We start from the raw sequence: 27,581 nt of genomic DNA on the forward strand, positions 1-27,581 counted from the left end.
AAGTACTAGCTCATTAAATCTTTATATCTATCTGTATGAGATAGATACTATTATTACTTGTATCTTAAAAGACCGGGAAATTAAGACAGAGGTTAATTTTCACAGCTAGTAACAGAAGCCAAACACATGTCCTTGGACTTTTCAAAGTAATTATATATGTGGGTCACTGCAGTTTCGTTGCTACTGCTATAAGTAACTCTTTTGGCGATTGTAATGGTTTAGAAAATCTTTGTATATGAAGGGTATGGCTACAGTTCTATTGTACCCAGAGAGTGAATCTTGTGATTGAGCTGCCATCTGAGGTGGAAGTATACATAAAGTTGAAAAGTACAGTATCACATGTCATGTCAGCTCCCTTTAGAACTTTTCACCAAGAAGAACCATTAAATTTTTTAATATAAAAAGCACGTAAGTTAAAGCTATAATACAACTAGTACTATAAACCGTACACAATTTTGTCTTATGGCTTATTTTATTCATGTTCACTTCTGTGCCTCCCACTGACATAAATGATTTCATCAGTCCTTCATTCAAATGAAATTCTTAGTGAGTTTAGGAAGATAGTCTTAAATACAAGCTAATTGGTCTCACAATAGAGATTATACTATAAATGGAACATTTCAATATTAAGATTTATTAAAAGTAAATTCCTTGAAAGCAGGGACCAGGTTTCATTTATTTTAAATAAGTGCTCAATATATGATTGTTTAATCTTTGTAGTCTCCCTCCTCATTTTCTGATAAACACATGACAAAGAAAATCGAATGTGAGCCAGAAATACAGCATACTATGAGAGAGCATAGGTCACAGATAATCTAGTTTAAATTTAGGCTGGTGCTTTGTATTCGTCTGTGATATGACTGTCTCAGGAAGGGGTTGTAGATAAACACGTTGTTTGGTTGGTTGGTTGTTTTGTTTTGAGTCCTGCTGTATGTGGCTTAATTATTTTATTTAAAAATATGCTATTCAGGAACTGTTGTACTGCTTCAGAGAATAAGAACATAATTCATTACCAACTTTGAATGTCTTGACTTCTTAGCCCTGCTCCTTGTCTTTAGTATGAGTGGTAGAAAATTGTGTCATATTTCATATTATGTCAATAGGAGATATGCAGTTTGCTTACTTTGTTACCAAAATTTAGTAATGAAAATGGTAACGATAAGGATAAGCAAGGAGTGGCTATATATATATTTTTTGTTTTGTTTTACAAACCGAATTGCAAAACTTACCAGACTTTAGAAAAACATTTTTGTAATATTCCATCATACTTCAGAATATAAATAGGTAGTAAACAAAATTTTCACTTTTCATAAAGCAGTAGAATATCATCCTTGTTTGGATGTCAAGGGGCTGATCTTAGAATTGGCAGCTTTTGTGGTCAACCCACAGTTTAACCCTACGTTACTCCATATCTGTCTTCATTTTCTCTCTATAAATGCTTCCTGATACTACAAGCAAGTACTTTAACAACTAGTCAACCATCTAGAGTGATCTTGTAGTGGTTTGCTACAGTCAGTAGAATCAGGAGCTCCTTAAGTGCAAATGGGATTGTTCATTTTATACAGTAAAACTCCCTGACTAAATTTGAGATATTTTTGTCTAAAATACATTGAAAGTAGATTCCTAGCTCCCAGTAATTACTCCTTTGCATTTAAATTACCTTATACTTTGCTTCTTACATAGAAAAGACTTTTTAAAAAATGTACCCATTCATGAATGTTAAATGAATGAGCAGATGAATAAGTAAATAGCCCAGGGAAAGAGAATGTATAGGCTCTAACTTCTAGTCAAAACTACATCTTTTCTCTTTTCTCCCCTTCAACATATCTCATGTGGCATTTTTCAGTAATGAATGTGTATCTAATGATGTTGAGAAACTTTTAAAAGTCATTAATGAACAGTAATCTGAAAATCAAGTTTTTGACTGGTAACCTGCAGCTTTGCAGGGTCTGATATTTTAATATTAGAAATCAATTGTATTCTGTAGAGATTTTAAAAAATTAGAACTATGTATTCTATAGAATAACAAAGTGGAAATGGTAGGATACAATTCAACTTCTATGGGAATACCTTTTCCTGGGTAGAAAACAATTCCTAACTCTGTTGACAAGGGAGAAGTCATGATGATGTCCCATATATTTATCAAGTGTCACTATGTACTAGGTACTTACGAACAGAAGAGACATGATTCCTTCCCCCATGGATCTTAAAATCTAAAGATTCACAGGGCCTTCTGTGCTATGATAAGAGAAACACAGGATTCTGTGAGCTCATGACTAATGGTAGATCTACTTCCCGAGACAGAGGAGAAGCGGTAGGGAGTTGAGAAATTTATTTTAGGCCACGTCATTTGAGGTATGGCTAATCAAGTATAGGAGGTGGTTGGATATATATATAGAGAGAGAAAGAATTTTCACTTTCAAAAAAACCCTTTTTTCTTTTACTTTCCAGCACCCGTTACCGTATACACAAAGCATCACATATCGCAGTCTATGGACTCAGTGAATTATTCTGTTTTGAAGAATGTTAGATTTTATGGACAGAAGTCTATCTTTTAAAGGCATATACTTTTTGGTCCTTTTTTCCAGGAGAGACATTATTCATACGTGTAAAATATTTAGAATCTTCACATATTTTGTGTTTGAATGAACCTTTTACCATCTTAAATATTTAATAAGTTTTATTTTTCCCTTATTTCAACTTAAGTACACAGGGTTATCAGCAAACACTTATAAATGCTCTCTGTGAGGGGTTTTGTTTTTTTCAAGCAAAATTTAAAATGATGGATTGGCTGAGGAAATCAGTTATTGTTTTCTGGGTCAGTCAGAGTCTGAATCCTCAAATATGCAAGAATTAAAAAACAGGGTTTCCCTGGTGGCGCAGTGGTTGAGAGTCCGCCTGCCGATGCAGGGGACACGGGTTCGTGCTCTGGTCTGGGAAGATCCCACATGCCACGGAGCGGCTTGGCCCGTGAGCCATGGCTGCTGAGCTTGCGCGTCCGGAGCTCCGCAGTGGGAGAGGCCACAGCAGTGAGAGGCCCGCGTACCGCAAAAAAAAAAAACACAAAACAGCAAACTGGGAATTGAATCCACTTCTCAATATGTAGACTTCTCAATGTGTATAAATTATCCAAAACTGAGAAATTTGAAATAGGTAACAGATGAAGCAAATTGAGATTGTGAATACCAGAACAGTCTTAGGAAACTTTAAAAACTAAATCTATGCCATCTAAATCTTTTAATGTTTTGCTTATACTATAATGTTTAGTAAAAATAGATCAGTATCTAATTTTATAGTGACTAGAACCCTCCAACTAAATTAAGGTTAGGTGTTTTTCAGGCAATTGTGTACTTCTAAATTTTACTTTTAGAAATTGTGCGGTACATACCTTTGTAGCAATTTAAGAAGACTACCTTATGGTGTATGTGATTCAGATCACAGCACATGTCTAGAAGATGGTGATACGTTAAAAAATCATGAAACATGAAGGAAACATCAAAAGTGGCAAGCTCTGTCTCACACACACTTTGTGAAATTGAAACTGCTGCTAATATCTGTGTAAACTGACTGTAGTTTGCGTACTAAATGACTTGTGTCATGGGCTTTATGGAAATACTATTTAGCATAAAAGAGCTTTATCTGACTTATTTTTGTTGGTTTGATTGGTTGACTTTGTTTTCTGAAATTTCATTTTTAACATTTTAATTTAGGGTATTATTTAACTCAGTAACAGTATTTTGCATTAGAATTCATGTGAGTGAAATTTGGTTTGTTGAAGGAGGTTAAGTAAATATTTAATTGAAAGAGTGAAGTAAATATTTAGTTGAAGCTGTAAGATGAAGAGATACTGAGCAGCTGAGAAATTTTCAGGTAACTTTTTTTAAATCTGTGAAAAAATTTTAATATAGTATTTTTCATGTTACTACAAATAATATATAGTCATCTTTTTAAACCTTTTTATGCAAAATAAAATATAGATACAGAAAGCCATATAAAACCATAGTAATCTTTTAAAACGGCTTTATTAAGATATAACAATAGCATGAAATTCACCCATATGAAGTTTACCACTCAGTAGTTTTCAGTGTATTAGCAGAATTGTGCAACCATTACCACAATTTAATTTTAGAACATTTTCATCACACCCAAAAGAAACCTTGTTCTCATTAAGAGTCACTCCGCATTCTCTTCTCCCCTATCCTTTGTCAACCACTTATCTACTTTCTGTCTCTGTAGGTTTACCTTTTGGATATTTCATATAAATGGGATCCAAATAACTTTTTGATCAGTGATTTCTAACCTGATAAACATCATGTATATCTCATGAGATAGCCAGCTATGAATAATTTAGCCTCTTTTTATAGCTTAAATAATGACTGTTTCCTCCTCTGTGACCAGGAAAAATTATTTAGTAATTGGAAATACTATCCAAATTTAAACCAAGAATCAGGTTCTTCACTAGTAGTATAACTTCAAGGAATATGTAGTCCTCACCTCCAGCAGTGCTTTTCACTGTGGGTTGCTCAGTAGCCCCTCAGCTTTGTTGATGTAGTAGCCATTTCTCTCCTACCTAACAAACTCAGACTTGCATGAATTCACTGAAATATTTTCCTTGCCTGAACTCTGCCTTCTTACTCTCCCCTAAACACAAGAATGAGGACGAATTAAAAGCAAGAAAGGGAAAACAGACGAGATTGATTGCTCAGACTAGGGAGGGACAAAGAGCAAGAATAGAAATGGTATAAAATTTTCGAGGAGACTTAATTTGTGGGCAGAAGAATAATAAAACTTGGAGGTTGCTTAGAATAGAGTAAGACCTAGAGGGAAGAAGCAGAAGGCAAAAATGTTATAATATATTAGAAGATAAGAAGATAAGTGAAATATAGAAAATTTTCAGTTCTGAATTTTAGTCATATGTCTGTGAAGCACAAATGATGAATCCATTTTCTGATGAGGTGTATTGCCCTTATTTTCTTTTCACAAATTTGTAGGAATTTTGAAGCTGAGCCATAGTCATATGTTTCTTTTGGGTTATTTGAAGATCCTCAGGTTTGAACCTGTGCAGACTCAGAAACTCCTATCACCTTGGGACTATTCTTTAGAGAAATCCCAGAGAAAATAAAAATGACACTGTGCCCCTGGGCTTTCTGAACTGAAGGGGCAGAATCCTATTCTGGGTGCTACCATATTGGGCTGCTTCAGAGTTCTAGAATTAGCCAGAGAATGGCACTAATTGAGAAATTGCTGCTGCCAAAGAAAATCTTGATTTGTTAGAGGTGCCTTCTGGTTGGATTAGAATTGTTAGTGAGATTTTAGGGATACTCGGTAAAATTGCCCCCAGAGATCTTGAATCCCACATACAGCTTTTAAAGTCAGTAAAGTCCTATAATAAGCAAACTGGAAATTTGGGGGGAGGGGAGTGCACACTAATGGGAACTGTTAGTACCTATATTTGACCACTTGGATGATATGTTTAAAATCCGATATTCAGCTCCTTATCAGAAATATGCCTACAATGTTTTATATATACATTTTAAAGGAAAAGCTGATGAAGATAGGTTACATTTTCTTTAGAACAACTGAGATTTATTATTTAACAGGTAAAATGTGTTATCTAATTTAAGTGAATGTTTTAAGTATTGGAAACCAAGTTTACAAAATATGTGTATAATTTGCTTTAATAACAAGCATTCCTTTATTTACAAAAGAACTCCTCTATATATAATCTATGACTGTTTATTAGATTATTTATATTGTAGAAAGAGAAGCTTAAGAGTACTTGTTGATTTGACTGACTAATCTATAAGATTGAGCTTTATTACAAGAATATTTAACCAGAGAAACCTGTGAAAATATTTTTGGTCTTGAGGAAGATTGGAGGAATGTTCTAGAGGAATGTTCTTGGCCCTGTGAACTGCAAACTAATGGACCATATAAGAAACTTCTATCTCTAACTAAAGAAAGATGTGAAAATTTAAAGATTGCTATGATTTAAGTATATTTAGAAAATATGAGATACCAGAGGAGCATTTGTCAAATGAAATTAAGCCTCACTGTATAGGGTAAGGTACCATTATTTTGCTGGTGTCTTCTGATTCTCAGTGGAATAGATGTTGGTAATAGGGTCTAGAGAGCTCTACAACTTCTATGTTCCAGGGAGTTGACATGAACAGAGATTAGTTAGTATTTCCTGGGCTTCCAGGAGCACTGCAATGTCCAGGTCTTAAATTTCTTAGCGCTTACATCTGTGGACTGTTTATGCTACTTACTGTTGTTGGAGAATTTAGTTTTCTTTTTCACCTTCCTCTTTCTCTCATACTTTGGTTGTAGGTTTTTTGAAGTGAATGTAATTTTTTAAATTTCCTCAACTCAATGAGCTAATTTACTGCATTTATTTATAATCTGTTTAAATCATCCTTTGAGTTTTTAATATCAACGATTTTTTACTTTGATTTCTTTTTTTAATTTTATTGAAGTGTAGTTGATTAACAATGTTGTGTTAATTTCTGCTATACAGCAAAGTGACTCAGTTGTACATGTATATTCTTTTTCATACTCTTTTCCATTATGGTTTATCAAAGGATATTGAATATAGTTCCCTGTGCTATACAGTAGGACCTTGTTGTTTATCCGTCCTATATATAATATTTTGCATCTGCTAATCCCAATCTCCCAATCCTTCCCAACCCCCACCCCACCTCCCCCTTGGCAACCACAAGTCTGTTCTCTATGGCTGTGAGTCTGTTTCTGTTTCGTAGATATGTTCACGTCGTATTTTAGATTCCATGTATAAGTGATATCATATGGTATTTGTCTTTCTTTTTCTGACTTTTCGCTTAGTATGATAAACTCTGGGTCCATCCATCTTTTGTAAAGACATCCATGTTTGCAGTAATGCAAATGGCATTATTTCTTTTTAATGGCTGAGTAATATGCCATTGTATACAGCATACCACATCTTCTTTATCTGTTCATCTGTTGATGGACATTTAGGTTGTTTCCCTCTCTTGGCTATTGTACATAGTGCTGCTATGAACATAGGGGTGCATGTATCATTTCGAATTATAGTTTTGTCTGGGTATATGCCCGGGAGTGGAATTGCTGGATCATATGGCAACTTTATTTTTAGTTTTTTGAGGAACCTCCATGCTGTTTTCCATAGTGGCTGCACCAATTTACATTTCCACCCAATTAAAAAAACAATTTTTAAAAATTTCCAAATGTGACATTTAATTCTTTCCCAGTTTGCCTGGTAATTTTTAAATAATTTCTTATTTCTCATTTTTCTGTTTTTTTTAACCTTATTAAACATTTCATACATAGTTATTTTATATCTTATATTCATTAATTCTAATATCTGAAGTCCTAATGAGATAGGAAGGAAGTGGGCAGGGCACAATCATTAAGAACAGGGTACCACAAAAACTGGTTAGAACCTAGTTGGCCCAAGATGGTGGAAGATTCAACTTCCAGTAGACCTTGAGCTTCATTATACACTCATTGTAATATATTAGCATGCTAAATGACACACCCACGGGTGCCATGACAGTTCCCAGGCTGACCATAAAAGGCCAAAAAGTGGGTGGTGCCCCATTTCCTAGAAATATCTGCCCCTTGTCCAAGATAGGTAGGCTATTCCTTCCACCTGTTAGCCTATGAAATTACCCAACCCATAAATACTAGCCACCCCCACACCTCTCACCTTTTGAGACAGACCACATTCTCTCTGTGGAATTTGTATCTCCCAGCACAGCTCTCACTTTCCTAGAGGACCCCATGCCCTGGGGCTGCCTCTCTTTCGCCCTCCAAGACAGCCCACACTCTGTCTATGGAGTGTGTATCTCTCTAAATAAATCTGCTTTCAGGCTCACTCTTGAATTCTTTCCTGTGCAAAGTCAAGGACCCTCACTTGGCGGCCCATCCCAGGGACTCACTCAAGATCTGGGACATGACCATCTTCTCGCACCCCATTTTTCCTACACCATCAAGGGAGTATTTGTTATATGTTAACTCCTACTCATGGCAACTTGTTTCCTTGTATATTTGATTTTTTTTTATGAGCTTATATTTGATTAAACACCAAACATTCCTCCATCATGTGTATAATTGCCTACAATTTTATTTCCCCTTTTTGTAGCATAAATTTCATTTCCTTGTTTATAGTTAATACCTAATTTAATCAGCCACTATATTTTACTGGTTTTTGAATTTATTGTTCCTTGTATCTCTTGGGTTCACCTTTCTTCTTGCTAAAGTATATCCTTTAGTAGTTTTCTTACCAACAGAGTATGGCTTAGTTTTTGTCTGAAAGTATATTTTATTACACAGTACATTTTTTTTTTGCAAATAAAAATTCTTGATTAATAGTTTTTTTCCCACTTCCTATCAGCACCCTCAAGATATTATTTCATTGTATTATGAAACTTGGCAAACTTGGAACTCTGAGAAGTCTGGTCTCTACCTAATTGTTATGCCTTTGTATGTAATTTTTTCCTCTGGTAGTTTTTAAAAAGATTCCTTTTCCGTATTCTGTCACCACTATTTACTGTGTGACCTTGGGCAAGTTCTCAACAGAGGTAATGAAATAGTATCTGTATTATAGGGGTTGTTGTGATGATTGCATTAATAGATGTAAAGCATTTAGAGCCCTGCATATTTCAAGTATGATATAAATGTTAGTATTTGTTTGTTTTACCATACTTGATGTTCTGAACACATTCCCATGGTATGCCTAGGTATGTGTATGTTGTGTTATCTGTAGGCACTCTTTGAAATAGATTGTTGATCTGAAGTTCAGTTCTAGGAAATTCCTTAGCCTTTATATCTTCGAATATTGCTTTTTTATTAATCCTTAGTCTCTGTGTTTTGTTCTAGGCAGTTCCTAGGTACATTTTCCAATTTACTGATTCACACTTTGACTTTGTTCAGCTACTTTATGTGGCCTCGGTTGCTTTTCTCAGTGAATACTTTCTCATGTTCAGGTTCTCTCACTCACTCATTGCCACCTATTCTGGTTTGACTTCTGCTATTCTTTTTTTTTTTTTTTTTAATAAATTTATTTATTTATTTTTGGCTGTGTTGGGTCTTCGTTTCTGTGCAAGGGCTTTCTCTAGTTGCGGCAGGCGGGGGCCACTCTTCATTGCGGTGCGCGGGCCTTTCACTGTCGTGGCCTCTCGTTGCGGGGCACAGGCTCCAGACGCGCAGGCTCAGTAGTTGTGGCTCACGGGCCTAGTTGCTCCGTGGCATATGGGATCTTCCCGGACCAGGGCTCGAACCCATGTCCCCTGCACTGGCAGGCAGACTCTCAACCACTGCGCACCAGGGAAGCCCTGCTATTATCCTTTTACCCCCTTCTTGTCTGTTGTTCTTTTTAGCTTTGGAAGGATCCTAAACATACACATTTTAAGTTATTTTCTGATTGCTACTTTTTCTTCTAGATGGAATTCCTATAATTTTTGATGTTTGTTGGCTGTCCATCTTAGTTTAGTTGTCCCGGTGTGTTTTGGAGTTTGGTTTCATATTAGATAGAATTTTTTTGTTTTCTTTCTTTTCACCCTTCTTATCCAGTGTTTTTTTGCATGCACCTTTACCTTGGCTCTGGGGTGCCCAGACTGAAACCATGTCTTATATTAGAGGCTTGGTTCCCCTGATTCTTGATAACATCAGGATCAGGCTTATCTCTCCAAGAAATACAGACTTAAAGAAGGTGTGTGCTTCTGTTGAAGGAGCACGTAATTTCATTTAAACTAAATTCCCTGGCAATGGCTAGTAAGTAGCTTTTCCCTCCTCCTTTTACAAGCAAGAGAGCCCCTCCACCACAGGCATTCGTTTCAGTGAGGCTGGTTTCTATCCCAGCCTTGCATGGGGGCATTTTTAGTTCTGTTACTATCCCTACAGGATGTGGACTTCTGTGCATCTCTGTTACTTGAGCCCAGGCGAGTCACAGTTTCAGTTTCACCAAGTGCTTTGTATTTCAGGAGTTTATCTTTAGCAGGTGGCTTGGTCTTCTTAATTTTCTGTTTTATAGTAATGTATTTTAAAAATACATTTGGAACAGAGGAACACTTCAAAGTGTGAATATACAAAACCATTTTAATGGAAATCATCATTTAAAATTAATGTATTATATATCATACATAGCCTTCAGAAAGGTACCAGTTTGCTCTCCTATGTACGAGAAGTATATTTTTTTTACTCCTTTGCCAATAGTGGACGTTATAAATTTTTGATCTTTGATAAAGTAATGTGTGAAAAATAAGTTTACTTTTAATGGCTAGTGAGATTCGTCATTGCTCCATATATTATTGGCCACTTGCATTCTTTTATGAATTTCATTGTCTGTTCGTGTTCTTTGTCCGTTTCTTCTCCTTTAAAGTGTTCATTTTGTTATCTTATAAGACTTTTGTTATTTTAGGAATATTAACTTTATCATATATATTTGCTTTTCAGGCTTATGAGCTTTGTTTTATAGTGCAGAAGTTTTATTTCTCTGGAGTTACTTTTTATTCCTTTGGAGTCAGTCAGTCTTTTCCTTTTTGCCATTGTGGCATACTTAGAAAGTCCTTTCCTACCATAAGATTATAGAAATATTTGCCTAGATGTACTTGTATGATTTTATTGTTAGTATTTCAAACTTAAATCTTTAATCAGCTGGTGTTTTTTTAAGATCCACGATAGGGATTCAGCTTTCCTCCATGGGAGGGCAGGAGTGGAATAGGCCAGCCGTTCTAACACCAATTATTGAATTTTTGTTCCTGCAGCTCTTTCTGGAGTCTTGGTTCTATTCCACTGATCAGTTTATCCTGCAGTAGTATTCCCTCTTAAATACCATAATTTGAAATTGTTTTAATATTAGGTATGGCAAATTCTCATGGTTTTTAGAATGTTTTGTCTGTTCTCATACATTTAATCTTTCATAATGAATTTTGGAATCATTTCATCAAGGTCTGGGAACAAAAAGACCCAGTTGTGATTATATTGAATTTATTATTAATAAAGGGATGAAAAATGTCTTTACCATATTGAATCTTCCTATCTCAGAAAAAAGAATGTCTTGTATTCTGAGGCTCTTAAAGGTCATGAATATTTCTTGTTAATTATTCAGATATACCTTTGCTGACATTTTTATTTATTTTCTAAATTATTATTGTTAATAGTTTTCTTATATAATTTTCTTTAGTCACATAGCCTTCTTGAACTTTTTCTTCTAACAGTGTTTTAGATTTTGAGTTTGCCATCACATAATCGTTATCTGCAAGTAATAATATGATCTCATAATTTTATGCTTTTTTTTTTTAATGTGACTGCATTGATCAGTATTTCTAGACATTGCTAAATAATAGAGATACGAGCAGGTATCTTTGTTCTTGTTTCTTTCTTGGGAACTGTTCTAATCACTATGCTTCCCTTCTGGCTTGAAATATGTATTATCATATCATAGCCTATGCAGAGACGATCATATGGTTTTTCTCCTTTTTTTTTTTTTTTTTTTTTGCGGTACGCGGGCCTCTCATCGTCGTGGCCTCTCCCTTTGCGGAGCACAGGCTCCGGACGCGCAGGCTCAGCAGCCATGGCTCACGGGCCCAGCCGCTCCGTGGCACGTGGGATCCTACCGGACTAGGGCACGAACCCGTGTCCCCTGCATCGGCAGGCGGACTCCCAACCACTGCGCCACCAGGGAAGCCCGATTTTTCTCCTTTTAACTTTTAAAGAGGTGACTTATATTAATGGGCTGCCGAATGTATTTAAATTCCTAAAATGAACCCTACTTGGTAACTTGTAAGTAATTAGCGTTATTTGTCTTTATTCCGTAATATATGGTTATATTTTACTTGGGGTTTTTTGCATCTGTATTAATGAATGTGTTTGGACTATAGTTTTATTTTTTTAGTGCTATCTTTGTCAAATTTTACGTCAGGATTGTGTATGTTCATAAAAAGTGGTAAGTTTTTTTCTCTGTTCTTTAGGTAGTTTAGGTAATTTGGGAGTTACATGTTCTTTTAAGGCGTAAAACATCTTGGTTGTGAAATTGTCTTGCCTAATGCACTTTTATTTTTAATAACTTTATTTTGAAAACAATTCAGACTTACAGAAAATATAAAAAAAAGAATACAGTGAACTTCCATCTTTACCAGATGACCAGTTGTTAACATTTTGCGACATTTTTTTATAAACTCTTTTTTCCCTCTATGTGCACACATGCATATTCTCTTTGCTCACACAAATACATATAAGCCAGCGCACAATCACACATTCCACTTGGTTGTCATATTTTTTCGGTCTTTAACCTCGAATTGTTCTTCAGCCTTTTTGCTTTTTGTTTCTTGTGAGCCCTGGAGCTTTTTCTAAAGATAGTTCTTTGATAACTTTCTCATTTTGTTCCAGAGTTACTGGTCTTTATTCCGTCACTTCTTGGGGGGAAAAAGAAAATTGGTAATTTGTTTTCCTAGAGCATTGTCAATTTCCTTCATATTTTCATATTTATTGACAAAGAATTATACAGTATGTTTCATAAAAAACAAAACGAAAAACACCTACCTGTGAGGTGAGTTTAGCCTGTTTGGTTTCTAAGTTTGAATTGTAGTTTTTCTCAATTAGGCTAACTAGTGGTTTACCTATTTTAATCATTTTTCTCTCATGTAATTATCATATTTACCTTAATTTTTCATAACATATTCCTTCAGCTTTCCTTAGGTTTTGTGTGTATGTGTGTGGTTGTTGTTTTTACTTCTTGAATTGAATATTTAGTATACTGGCCTTCACTTTTTTACTAAGAAACTATGAGTTTCCATGAATAAGATTTGGTTACATCTCATAGAATTTGATATGAGATTTTTCTTATTATTATTGTTTCTAAATATTTTGTAATTGTAAAAATATACAAACTCAATGAAAAGTTGATTAGAAGCATGCCTTTTAAAGCAATTTCCAGATGTTTGAAGTTTTCTTTTATTGTTACCAGTATCTACTGTTTGTTGTATTCAAGTTAGATAATATGGTATCATTTGTTTCCTTTCTTTTTCTTTCTTTTATTTGGTCCCCAGGGTGAGATCGGTGGGAGTGCATTAGGAAAAGCTATAAAGCTTTTGTTTTTCAATGTACAATTCAGTAAATATTTGAGTTTTAATTAGTGTTTTTAAGTGTGTTTGAACACAATACATAGTTTTGATTTCAGCATATAGTGTTTTTGATAGGTGTGCTATGAATTATCTGGCATAAAAATAGTTATTTAGCACATAAAATTTGTAAGTTAAATTATAATTTTAGACAACATCCATATCAATTTAAAAAGATACCCATCCTCGTTATTGCTTTATTCCTTATGCTTGCCTTTGTCTGATATTAAAATTGCAACCCTTGGTTTCTTTTTGGTTGTATTTGCTTAGTATATTTTGCCCACCCCAAAGCCCTATATACTAGGACATCTCCACTATTGAGTTTCTTGTTTTGATTAATCTCTTGATAGCATTAATCTGTCTTTAAACAGATTTTTCAGAAATGGTACATGTATGATATACTTCTTTAGTGCTGGCATATTTGATAATATCTTTCTATTATCTTCATAATAAATGCCAACATTGCTGGGTCTAGATTTCTTGGAATATACCCCTTTACCCTCAACATTTATAGGTATTAGTTCATTATTGCCTATCATCTGACATTGCAAAGAAGTTTGAGGCCAGCCTGGTTTGTTTTTGTTTTTGTTTTTTGGCATGTTTTATTTGTCTAAATTCTCATTTTTTTTCTTCATTTTTTTAAATATTTTAATTTTATTGGAGTATAGTTGATTTATAATGTTGTGTTAGTTTCAGGTGTACAGCAGAGTGATTTAGTTATACATATACATATAGTCATTCTTTTTTAGATTCTTTTCTCATATAGGTTATCACAGAATATTGAGTAGAGTTTCCTATGCTACACAATAGGTCCTTGTTGGTTATCTATATTTAGCAGTGTGTGTGTGTGTTCATCCCAAGCTTTCAATTTATCCCTCCCCTAAATTCTTATATTCTTGAAATTCATTATCTTCACCAAATTATGCTGTGGTATTGGTCAGTTTCTACTAAAATTATCTAGTACTTGATGAATGCCTTGAATCATCAAGTTCAAATTTTCTCTCAGTTTAGGATTAATTTCTTCTTTGAGGTTTTAATTTCTCTTCCATTATTTGATTTTCATTTTACAGTGTACTAATAAACTGTTGAATCTACAGTGTGTGTGTCTTTAATCTACTCACTTTTACCTCTTTATTCTTACTATCTTCATACTGGATGATTTTTCTTATTTTGGTTTTTACTTCTTGTAACTTGTTTTCTATAAGTTCTTTACTTCTCATTATTGCTTTTCGTGTTATTTAAAATAATACAATAATGTTTTATCTCTTAAATTTCATTCCTTAGCTCTGTTAATACTTTTTATATTCTAGTTTCTGATTTTTCATACACACTTATTTTCTTATAGTTCTGGAGGTCACAAGTCCAAAATCAGTTTCATTGAGCCTGCAGGAATGTGCTCAGTCTGGAGGCTTTAGGGGAAAAATGCATTCCCTTCCTTTTCCAGCTTCTGGTGGCTGTCAGCATTCTTTGGATTGTAGCCACATCACTGTAATCTTCAAGGCCAGCATCTTCAGATCTCTTTCTGCTCTGTCTTCACATCACCTTCTCCTCTGTGTGTGTCAGCTTTTCTTCTGCCTCTATAATGACACTTGTGATTGCATTTAGAGACCCCAGTATAACCCCAGATATTCTCCACCAACCCCCCCAATCAGAAGTTTCTTAAGTTAATCACATCTACACAGACCTCTTTTTTCCAAATGAGGTAATGTTTACGTGATTAAGGCCTGATGTCTTTGGGAGCCATTATTCAGTCTACTATACTGCTACTTTGGGATGAGGTGGCCACATTAGTGAAAGATCAGATTAGAGTAAATCCTCATGGATTGTATGCTGTTACAATCACAGGTATTGTCCTCTTTACCAAATGATGCAAACTCAGATGCCATGGTGGAAAAGTGGATGAAATGGTCTAGATATGGTCAGTAAGGAGTAGTGGGGACTCTGGAGAATGCATGTTGCTTGGGGAGAGGAACTAACAATATATGTGAAGGTCAAATTCAGGCTACCAATTTGTAGTCTTAGTTGGTAGCTGCTTTTTTCTTTTTTCCTTCTTTAAAAGTTGACTTTTCTGTAGTAAAATAATCTTATTTATCTCATAATCATCATCTTGGTATTGAGAATAAGTTTTTAAATGGGAATTCATTAGCATGATTTTAGACTAAAGTATTAATTTACTAATGCCATTTATGTAGGTATTCCTAAACTTTTAATCTTCTCACTTAATTTCTTATACATTTCTCAGAACAATTACCTTGTTAATTAATCAAGGTTGATTATTTATCAGTAAGGAAAGTTAGATATTAAGCTAAAGGACTTGTCCTAAGTCTCATATTGGATAGATCTGTAACTTTTAAGTTTAGTCTTATGAAAGATTTTTTGTTTGTTTTTTGATTTATATGTGCTTTGCTGTTGATGTGAGAATAATTCTAAAGACATGAGAGTGTCTTCCTAGTGTTAACTTGGATAATTGGGCCACTTCCCAAGTTCTTTTACTTTATATATTGGGATTTTGTTTTTCCAGATCAGTATTTTTAAGGTGGTTATTTTTCTGTAATGTTATTAAAAAGTTAAACTAATGACAAGTCTTAGAGATGAACTTAATAGTTTTAAAACATAATAGATGTTTGCTTGTTTGGAATTTTTTCTTGAATTTTCCATAAAGTATGAGTATATGCTTTGAGTGCTTATATATCTTTTTTTTTTTTTGAGTCCTTATATATCTTAAAATGTCTTTCCCCCTATACACATGAATAATAGTTTGGATGATTATGTAATTAACCTTAACTCTTAGAACTCTGTTTATTCTCTACTTTAGGATTCAGTTTTATAGTTGGCAATGGCTGATACTAATTTGATACTCTTTCCTTTGAAGATTACCCAAGATTTTCCTAGAAGCTTATGTTATAGTTTTTTTTTTTTTCTTTTCCTTGAATTTCTTCAGTTGTGGGTAAATAGGGGTGGGTTTTTAGCAATTAATCCTCCTAGATATTCAGTGAGCTTTGTAAGTTTGAAGACTTCTACTGAGGGAAAAATTTCTTTCTTTGATTATAGCTTCTCTGTTTTGTCCATCAGAAAGTCTTATTTTTTTATGTTTATATTTATTCCCTGGGTATACTCATTCTGTTACCAAATTTTTAATATTTGCATCTGCTTTTTCTTTGGAGCTAATTCATTCAGCAAGTGTTTATTGAAGGTCTGCTGTGCTAGGGGAATCCAGAGTATTCAAAGGAGGCTCTCCAGAAGACCTGATACTTGAGTTAATAATCTGAAGAATGAGTATGAATTGGGTGGAGTAAGAGAGGAAGGAATAGCTTTTTATAGAGGAAGTGGCATTTGTTTATGTTATTTGGAGGAAGGGGACGTGACAAGTACTAGGTACTGTAAGAAAGCCCTTACAGTTGGAGTAGAGAATGTTATTGGGGCGGCGCATTATGAAGTAAGGTAAGTCTGGAGAAGGTTGATGGGCGCCTGACTACTCAGGGCTTTCATGTGAGCCATATTAAGCAGTTCATTATCCCCCCAAAGAGAGGAAAGCCATTGAATGACTTTTAGTATAGAAGTGATACAGTGAAATTTGTATTATATTATCTTTTTTCTTCTGGTTTTATTGAGATATAATTGACATACAGCACTGTGTAAGTTTAAGGTATACAGCATAATGATTTGACCTACATACATCATGAAATGATTACCACAGTAAATTTAGTTGAACATGTGTCATCTCATGTAGGTACAAAAAAAATTTTTTTTCTTGTGATGAGAACTCTTAGGATTTACTATCTTAAAAACATAAATATAGCATACAGCAGTGTTAATTAGTCACATTGTACCTTACATCCCTAGTACTTACTTATCTTGTAACTGTTAAGGTTGTACCATTTAACTACCTTCATCCATTTAATTCCCTTTCCCACCACCCCTGGTAACCACAAATCTGATCTCTTTTTCTGTGAGTTTGTTTTTTGGGTTTTTTTGTTTTCTTTGAAGTATAATTGATCTGCAACACTATGTTAGTTGCTGGTGCACAACATAGTGACTTGATATTTCTGTAGATTACAAAACGATCACTGATATTTGTATTTTGAAAAGTTTACTAAGGTTGCAGTTTGTAGAATGAATTGGAGGGAGCCCAGCATGCATGTGAAGAGACAAAATAGGAGGCTGGTATAGAATAATGCATTGAAAGATGATGGTACCTTGAAGACTATGGTGTTAGAGAAAAAACTGGGCAGATTTGAGAATACTTAAGAAGTAGAATCCATGGAACTTGATGTTGGACTGATGGGAGATAAAGTAGAAAGAGGTATCAAAGATATGTCCTTGGTTTCTATTCACTTTGATGAATGATGGTGCCATTCACTGGCAAAAACCATGAAAGAAAAAAAAAGAAGAAAAAACGATATGAAAGAGTACCTTGGGAGCTAGCATAGAGTGAGAAGAGGGCCTAGGTCTAAGCCTTGAATGCTAATATTTAATGGCTTGAGAGATGAGGATGGGCCTGCAAATAAGACAAGGATGGAAAAGCTAGGGTAGGAGGAAAGCTAGGAGTGTGTAGCATCTTGAAAAGCCAATGGGAAGAGTGTTTCAAGGAGTATTGTGTTGAGTGCTGCTCTGAGCAGTCAGTCAGACAAGGGCCAAAATGTCCATTGGGTTAAGCTTGGAGGAGCTTGTTTTGATGGAATGGCCAGACAACAGTTCGGAGCATCAACACTTTTTTTTAAAAGACTTTGAACTGTAGGGGAAAGAAAGAGGCAGGAGGTAGCTAGAGGGGAATGAGTCACCTAAAGACTTTTTTTTTTTTTTGCCGTACACGGGCCTGTCACCGCTGTGGCCTCTCCCGTTGCGGAGCACAGGCTCCGTACGCGCAGGCTCAGCGGCCATGGCTCACAGGCCCAGCCACTCCGCGGCATGTGGGATCCTCCCGGACCGGGGCAGGAACCCGCGTCCCCTGCATCGGCAGGCGGACTCTCAACCACTGCGCCACCAGGGAAGCCCTAAGGACTTATTTTTAATGGATGACATTTGAGTGTCTTTAAAAGTTGTACTCCAATAGAAAGGGGGAGGTTGAATATAAAGGAGTGAAAGAGGATAATAATGTTATTATTCCTGGGAAGACACATAAATTGTGTAAGATTCCTTTGAAGCATGGGCTCCAAAGCTCTAACAGAGGGATTTAACTTAAGTGCGAGGACAGAGAGTACTCTGTTATAACAGAAAGGTATGAGGATAGGATGGGTACCAACATGGGTGGGTTTGTATGTTTGGAATCAAGATGAGGAAAGACCTGAGTTCTAAAAGAATTCCTCAAAGTGATCTCATTTATTGTTTTGTTTATTGTTTTAACTGTGGTATCTATTTGGCTATTCATTGTCTCTTTTGAAAATTTTAGTTCAGTAATTGTTTTTCGTTTCCATGAACCTACTTTCAGAGTGGTTTGTTTGCTTTTTTTGTTTTTGCTTTGGTTGACAGCTTGCAGTTGTTTCATTCATTCAGTGTCATCTCATAAATTGATGGGCGTTTTCTATTTTGGAGCTAATGAATACTGAGCTCACCCACCCACCCCCAATCCCCACCTTTAATTTCTGAATCTTTAAAAATACATCCTCTTAGTTTTCTCTGCTCATTATTATATTTTATTTAGCTCGTGTATTTGAAATTGGCATTGCCAGAAATTGCAGTTAGTTCACTGTTGTTTTCTGTTAGTCTCAGACAAAAAATAAAAGTTGGATTTCTTGCTTTTCTTCCTTTTCTCTTCTTCTTTACCTTTCCTTCCCTCCTCTTTTTTTGGTCATTTAGCTTTGGTAGTTTAGAACACAAATTATGTAGAGTAGGCAGAGGAAGAAATGACACTAAAAGAAGTTTCTGCTTTCTTCGGTGACCATCTTCCATGCCTCTCTGCCTTGTGTGTTGTCTTTTTAAAAGTCTACATTTTTAGATTTCCATTACTTCATTTGCAGATATACAGGATGGCTTGTGTAGGAGAATTAGAGTGTTAGTCCAGAAACCTAGGTCCTTTTCTCAGGCTTAGTGCTGAACTAGCTTTTTGACCTTGGGCAAGTCATTCTGTTTCTCTGTACCTTCTCATTTGTAAAATAGGTTTAGACAGATCATTTCTACATTTTGGCTCTGATTATTTATACAAGTTATCAAAATCAAATTTGTACATATAAATGTGTGACTATTTTTGTAATGATTAGAAATTTCAGACTCCAAATGGGAGAAAAATTACCCAAGATTGATCTTTTTTTTCTCCTCAAATTGTGTAAAATTTTGTTCATGTGCTTATGTATCATTACCATAGATAACTTTGAGATGGTTACCTTGGATTACAAAATATAATTTATGAATTACCATGTTTCATACCTTGGGAAGTTAAAAGTAGTTTATGTAGCCTAGATTATCCTTGGTAGAGAGATGTGGCCACAAGGACTTTGTGCATCTTCTCTGAACCCGTCTATGCAATAAATTGCTTAGTATTCTATTGTTCAGTAAGTGTGCATTCCAGAGGTCAGCTGACCATTTGTCCTCATCTTTGACAGTCTATTCATACATAAGCATTAGTGGGCAATGTAGGCTATACCAAAGGTTTGGTAGTAGTAGAGAGTTCACTCCTCACTGCAAATGACTTCAATGTTGCCATGTTATACACTGCTACCAGTGCTGCTAACTGGTATTCCATTTTTTCCCTTTTCCCCCAAGAAGCTTCAAGTCTCTCTTGCTATATAGTTTTTTCCCTCTGGATTTCCCCCAACCTTTAGATTTCTTATTTCTTATGGAGGTCTAGTCCAGATTTTCCTCCCCAGTTTTTATAATCAAACCTATCTCAGTGCTCATCAAACAAAGATCCTTCAGTTAGCAGCATCTACCCTCCTTCAAATGCTTGTTTAGTAGTGATCTTTTGTTATGTTGAGTATATCTTTTGATCCTTAACCCCTTACTTACATATCTGATCAAACTAGTGTTTCTCAGAAAAAGTAGGGCTTGCTGTAAGAAGAATTCTGATATCAATTACTAAGAGAATATAATTTTCTCAACATTGTTTACATAGTCTATTTTGTCCTCTGTTAATGGAGCACCAGGACATTCTGTATTATACTGTGTGTCCATAGGTAAACAGAAAAGAACCCTGCAGTGTTTTAGTCTTCAATTTTTTACTAAAGGACTCTGCCAGAATTGTCAGTTTAATAACTCTTGTTTCATGGCTAATATGGTGCTTAGGGATCTTAACAGTGGAATGAATATATAGAGCTTTTTTTTAACTTGGGATAATTCTGAGTGGATTAAACCAAATGACCAGGTTCAAGACTCTTCATTATGATTGTGAGATCGGTTTTACTTAATAAAAGGCAGTCGCTGAACTTTAATGAATACTTCCTGACTCAGCCTTAGGATTTTTCAATTTGGGAGTTTGTTTGGTTTTAAAAGACAAAAATGGTCACCAAATTTTCTGATTATATCAAAGATGAGTTCAGTCTTATGATTGTCATAGTACTTTGTATTGAAATGTTCAGATCATCTGATAATGCTAGTGTTGTGATGAGACCCAGCATGTGCTCAGAGTAGATTTAACACTAGGTGAGAACTAGAATTTCTCTCAGAAACTAACTTAAACTTTCATGGGCAAACTGAATCGCCTTGGGATTTACTGTTTGTAGATACATGCCAATTTAATAACTTGACTAAATAAAATACTCTTTAGTAGTCCAGTTATGGAAAATAACTATGTATTTTTTAAAAGTAAAAATTATTTACTTATAGGTACTTATAGTATGTCATAGTACTTATAAGTATGACATATTTATAAGTACTATGTCATAGTATTTATAAGTAAATAATTTCTGATAACTATTATTTTTATATAACTATCTGCTGTATTTTGTAGCTGTAGTTGGCTGCTTCACCAGGCTTCTACAAATTATTCAGAATCCCAGGAGGTAAGATTTCTGAATCACCTATTTTCAGTATGTAAAAATCCAGACACAAAATTATTTGCCCTTGACTATATTTTTGCATTTGCAGTAGAGCTGGACCTAAAATTTTATCAGATGATTGACTTGGTTTGTTACATTTTTATATTTCTAATATATATTTTTCAAAAGTTGGGGTGTTTTTTTTTAGAAAGCATACCCTGTTTATCTTCAAAGAATTATTTGTTTGGTAGTTTCATATATATATCTAGATCGATCGATAGATAGATAGATATATCTCTGGAAAATAACTACTGGACTTTTCTATAAAAGGGAGAGGGAGAGTAAGATCCCTGTTAGGTAATATCAGAATCTAGATGTGTTGTGTATGTGGGAATGTAGTCATAATTAAATAGTTTCCATTTGCTGAGTTCCTCATGTTTGCTCTGCTCTATGTGGCTACTTTGCAGCCATTACCTCATTTAAACTTTGCAGCAACATTCAGAGGTACGTATTAATATATGCCCATTATAAGATGACGAATGCTAGATTTGTGGTATCAAGTGTCTTAAGTATACAGTTGTCCCTCAGTATTTGCAGGGATTGGTTCCAGGAGCCCCCATGGATACCAGAATGTGTGGATGCTCAAGTCCCTTCTATAAAATAGCATAGTACAGTGAATATGGTGAGCCCTCCGTATCCAAACCCGAAGATATGGAGGGCTGACTGTAACATCTCCCACCTCCCCTTTAGCCTAGCTAAAGGAATTGAGGTACAGAGATGAGGCAACTTGCTGTTGACCTTCAGCAGATGACTTAACCTCACCATGGCTTAATCATCTTCTATCTACCTATCTATCTAGGCTTTCCATCTAATCTTTACAACAGATACGCAGATTCCTAGATTCCAACCCTACTGTGGAAATTCTGGTTTTTTTAATCTTAACTTTTCAAAAGGTCCACAGATAATTCTTTTGTACAGCCATGACTGAGACCATTGCTGTAGTAGTAAATGGTGCTTTAGAGCCAGGCAGGCTTGAATTAGAGACCTGACTCCCCTCAACTTGTCTGATGAGTGTCGTTGGCCAAGTTCTTTAGTCACACTAAAGTTCATCTATAAATTGAAGATAATATTATTACCTACTTTAGAGTGTTGTTGAGAATGACTTCAGGTAACAGTTGTAAAACACTTATCAGTGATTTAGAATTCATCTTAAACATTGTCTGCTATTAAGGTATCATTACTATTGTATCTTTTGTCCAATCAAAACACTCACCCTTGCCATATTGTGTATCAACTTGGTGTCAGAAAGGTAATTTGATGAATACCACCATAAGGAATGAATAATGGCTAGTTTTCATTATTTAACCTCCATTAGTGGAATTGTAATAGGACACAGACAAGTAGGCAGGAGATCATTTTATCATACTAATCAGCCAGACTTCTCTGCTGTGTATTAGTTTGGCCCTCATAGGATAGAGAAGGAGGGAGAGGTTGCTGGGAAACTGTTTCCTTTCTGAGTTGTTTTTCTTCTTCCTTTCTCTCTCCCAGCTTCTTCTCAGAGCTTAGCATCATCAATCCCCTAATCTCCTAAGTGCATCCTGATTTACCTGGGTACTTTCCCCCACTCCTTCCCATCTCACCTTAACCTCCATTAAATCTCATTGTATCCTTCTTTCAGATTGCTTTAAATTGTGACTCATTTGATCACTTGGACCACAAGTGTCTACATTCTAGGCCATTACTCAAGTAAAGGCCAACTGTCTTCCTGCTTTGTGTAAGCTCATTCCAGACCAAGGGTTTTAGCTTTTGATTATTGGGAAAGGATTAGATTAGCTAAGCTTTCAGGCTTGTCCACAGTGCTGTCCTAGACCTTTTGATCTCCTTTTCTCTTTATACCAAATGGTTATAGAGTACCATATGATGATATGTGTTATTACCACTAGATTAGGTTACAGTAGATGAATTTTATTATATCTACATATGACAGTCTTTGTTATATGTATGTATAATTGCTTTGCAACTTGAAAATTGAGGCTGAACCACTTACAGGTATCTAATAACTTATTGGCTTTTCAGAGACTGAAAAACCAATGGAAAAGGTAGAATTTGAGCTAGACGTTAAAGGATGGGTATACTTATTTCTATAAGTAAGGAGGAAAGACTTAAGGGAAGGAGCATGCAAATTTGAATCATTGTGAGTAGATCTTTTTCTACTTTTTCAGAGAGTTGATGTAGTAGGAATAAAACTAGATATTTGGAATCAAACTTTGGAAAATCCTGAATGTTCAACTAAGATGTTTGAATTAGTAGGCTTTTGGTATGTCCTGTGAATTCATTTATTTGTTTTTTCTTGATTAATATATACATACAACTTAGTTCTGAGATTCCCTAAGAGATTCATATATTCAATGCATCCTTAACCACTTGACATGGTTCATGTAAGCTGATGGCCACTGCCAAGTCTCTTTTCTATTTCAAGTACTTGTTCCTTGGGGAGAGTGTCAGATCAGCTACTTTTATCATGATGCTTTACTTCTCTCTACCTGTTGTACATTCTGAGCTGTGCCTGAACAGCCTTTCCCCCAATTCTTCCTTGTTAATCATCAGGTTCCAAGTCAGCAGTGAGTGTCTGCTTATCACAAGAGTTGTGAATTCTTATTTAAAGCTTTCTTGGTATTTCCTTCTCTCTTAAAAAGGTTGTTGGATATATAGTTTGTTTATAAGATAGCTATTAACTTTCCTGTTTCTCTTCCTTTGCAGACCTAGAGGATCAAGACATAATGGGAGCATTTTTAGACAAACCAAAGATGGAAAAACATAATGCCCAGGGGCAGGGTAATGGGTTGCGATATGGGCTAAGCAGCATGCAAGGCTGGCGAGTTGAAATGGAGGACGCACATACGGCTGTGATCGGTTTGCCAAGTGGACTTGAAACATGGTCATTCTTTGCTGTGTATGATGGGCATGCTGGTTCTCAGGTTGCCAAATACTGCTGTGAGCATTTGTTAGATCACATCACCAATAACCAGGATTTTAAAGGGTCTACAGGAGCACCTTCTGTGGAAAATGTAAAGAATGGAATCAGAACAGGTTTTCTGGAGATTGATGAACATATGAGAGTTATGTCAGAGAAGAAACATGGTGCTGATAGAAGTGGGTCAACAGCTGTGGGTGTCTTAATTTCTCCTCAACATACTTATTTCATTAACTGTGGAGACTCAAGAGGTTTACTTTGTAGGAACAGGAAAGTTTACTTCTTCACACAAGATCACAAACCAAGTAATCCGCTGGAAAAAGAACGAATTCAGAATGCAGGTGGTTCTGTAATGATTCAACGTGTGAATGGCTCTCTGGCTGTGTCAAGGGCCCTTGGGGACTTCGATTACAAATGTGTCCATGGAAAAGGTCCTACAGAGCAGCTTGTGTCACCAGAGCCTGAAGTCCATGATATTGAAAGATCTGAAGAAGATGATCAGTTCATTATTCTTGCATGTGATGGTATTTGGGATGTCATGGGAAATGAAGAGCTCTGTGATTTTGTAAGATCCAGACTTGAAGTCACTGATGACCTTGAGAAAGTTTGCAATGAAGTAGTCGACACCTGTTTGTATAAGGTAGCTAGACTTTTTTTTTTAGATGAAATGATTTTATGTCATCTTAATTACTACTCTAGTATATAATCATCTTAGAACCTATAGTACTCAGAAATAAGTTTTTGGTACAATTGCAGGATACTTTTCATCAATTATGAAAATAACATAGGAATACTTCTTAGAAATAAATTACGCGGTTACCAAAAATGCAAGGGTTATAATCTGAATGTTTAGTCTTTTAGTAACCATGACTACTTGAGCTTTTTACTATTGTGGAATTTTATCAAAGGTAAAAGACTGTATCATGTTTTAGAAAAGGGAATGGGGAGGGTTAAGCCTCAGTGTCTATATATGAAAAGCATTTTAGAATTTTAATATTTTATTTTTACCATGTGATATCTCAGTACATTTATGGAAATACTTTGAGACTATGGTCTAATGAATCTGTAGCACCAACAGAGGATTTAGTGATCATTTGGTGTGATGTAATAGAAATAGCCTTGGACATGGAGTCAGAAGAACTTGGTATGAGACTGTGTATGACTTCAGGTAAGCTATTTAAATTGTCTGGAAAATCAGTTTCTTTAATTGTATAAAAAAGAGAGAGAAAGAGAGATATTATTACCCTGTCTTATGGGGTTGTCGGGATGATCAAATGGGATCATGTATATAGATGAGCAAGAGAAGGCTCTGCGGACTTCAGAGTCAGACCTAGAATCAAATCTTAACCTCTGTTACTTTTGTACTCTATAGTCTTGAACAAATTGTTCCACCTCTCTCAGCTATTGAATGGAGAAAATAGTATCTAACTCATAAGACTGTTGATGAACTAATGTATACATATGAAGTACCTAGTTTTAGCAAACAGTGTGTGCTTGATACATGCTGCTCCCTTTTCTAGAAAAGTTAAAAATGTTACACAATTTACTTCTTTAGTTGCAGCGCTAAGACTAGAATCCAAGTCCTTGACTTAGGTGCAGTGTTCTTTACACCACAGTTCTATTTTGTCAATAATGCTCATTAACTAATTCTTTGTGTTTGTTTAACAAATGGTGATTTTATAAAACTCTTCTGAGGCTGTATATTTGATGTCCTTTTAAAACTCGGAAATAGAAAGTCAACATAATATTCTCTGTGGTTTTATATGCACAACTGCCAGCTGTACTTAAAATCTTAATTAAAAATCAGGTTTATGTAATATCCAACACAAATCAAGTTTATGTAACATCCAACACATATGTTAAAAAAAAAATCAATAGAGCAACAACTTGGTAGTACACACTGTTGTTGTTAATTTCTGAATTTGGGGGGAACCAAACAAGGATGCTTATGTTCTTTGTCCCTTTTAGTATAAAAAAGGGAAAAAGTAGCATTCATTTGTTAGGTTTATTCTGTAGCGCTTGAGAGTTAAATACTTGTTAACTAAATTAAAAGCTGTTTTCTTGAGAGACTTGGTCAGATTCAGATATTAGTAAATTATGACTCAGATTCTACTTTATCTCTTCTGCATTATGCTCTGTTTTAAAAATTGTTCAGTATCTTATCATTTGCCTCATTTTTATACAATTTCCCCCAATATTTTAAATATTAAATTCTTTGTATTTGCTTAAATTAATGGTATAACTTCAATTTTCCCATATAGGGGAATTAAATACTTAAAATTTTAGAACTCCAATTACTAATAGGAAGAGGAAGTCTGATTTTTGGGGAGGCCAAAATTGATTCAAGTATTTTAATTATAGCATTTTGAATATCTAGGTGCTTTTAAAAACAAATGTACTTCCTAAAAGTTGAAACTTTTTTTTAAATTATGAAAGTTAAAAGCTGGTTTATAAACTTTATATATGTAGTTTTATTTCTAATTCCATATTTCTACTTATTATGAAGCAGATTAATTAGCCCCATAATTTATTTTAAATGTAAATTTGTCAAAAAAAAGTAAATTTCTCAAGTATATATGTAACTACAGATCAAATCATGTTGTAAAGAATATCACTAGAAGTTTCTATCTTGTTGAATTGAATGAATGTATGTATGTGTATTTGTGTTAGGTATCACTTCATGTTAAGTAGGCCACCAGTAAATGTTCAGAAATATTTGTTTTATAGAGCTTTAAACTCTACTGCAACAATCATTTTTTTAATCTGTAGTGTTTCTCTCTTGTCTTTTGGAGTATTGGTTATTCTGTATACCATATGTACAATATATGTATTGGGTGGTGCCGCTCCACATGTGCATATATATTTTTCTCTCCTTAAAAACAATATATGTTTTCACTAGAACAAGTATAATTGGCATGACTGTAAAGGTTCTCAAAGCTTTGAAGAGCAAAAAGAAAACAATATTTTCTCAAACTTTTTTCTTCCCAGGGAAGTCGAGACAACATGAGTGTGATATTGATCTGTTTTCCAAATGCACCCAAAGTATCGCCAGAAGCAGTGACGAAGGAGGCAGAGTTGGACAAGTACCTGGAAAGCAGAGTAGAAGGTGGATCATTTAACAAAAAATAAGTAGCTTTATTAAAGAAAAACCTCAACATAATCAAACTTTAACATTTTAGCTTTTAGATCTTTACATGCCTTTGACATTTAGTGTACAAAAGTGGGAAAGGGCATTTCTGTAGTAGCTGTTTAGATATTTGTTATTGTCCTATCACAGTTATATTAGAAATAGCAACTCGGATGGCCCAGTACATTCTGTTCAGGATACTTCTGTTTAAAAAGGCTAAAGTGTTGTGTGCTTTCAAATTCTTTATGAATTCATTGGCATGAATAATTTTATGCCAGGAAAGTCTAATTTGTGGTTTATTTAATTATAAACAGATTTTTTATGATGGTGATAATTTGAATACCATCTTTCTGTGTAAAGCTGTGTGTATGAATTTTAAGATCTTTGGGACTTTAAAAAAATAACTTGAAGATCATAGCCTGGTTATTAACAACTTTCATGTGCCACAGCTTTTA

The 27,581-nt window shown here is 34.9% G+C and overlaps 1 protein-coding gene across 1 annotated transcript in view; it reads left to right on the top strand.

Moving 5' to 3' along the window:
- Nucleotides 1–27,581, top strand: part of PPM1A (protein phosphatase, Mg2+/Mn2+ dependent 1A) — a 43,103-nt gene that overhangs the window by 8,381 nt on the left and 7,141 nt on the right. The window contains exons 2-3 of the mRNA XM_012536538.3: nt 23,786–24,639; nt 26,988–27,105. Coding sequence (XP_012391992.1) covers nt 23,806–24,639; nt 26,988–27,105 — 952 coding nt within the window. The 5' untranslated portion in view covers nt 23,786–23,805. The remainder of the gene's footprint in view (nt 1–23,785; nt 24,640–26,987; nt 27,106–27,581) is intronic.

Source organism: Orcinus orca, chromosome 2, assembly GCF_937001465.1.
Source record: "Orcinus orca chromosome 2, mOrcOrc1.1, whole genome shotgun sequence".
Lineage (NCBI taxonomy): Eukaryota > Metazoa > Chordata > Mammalia > Artiodactyla > Delphinidae > Orcinus > Orcinus orca.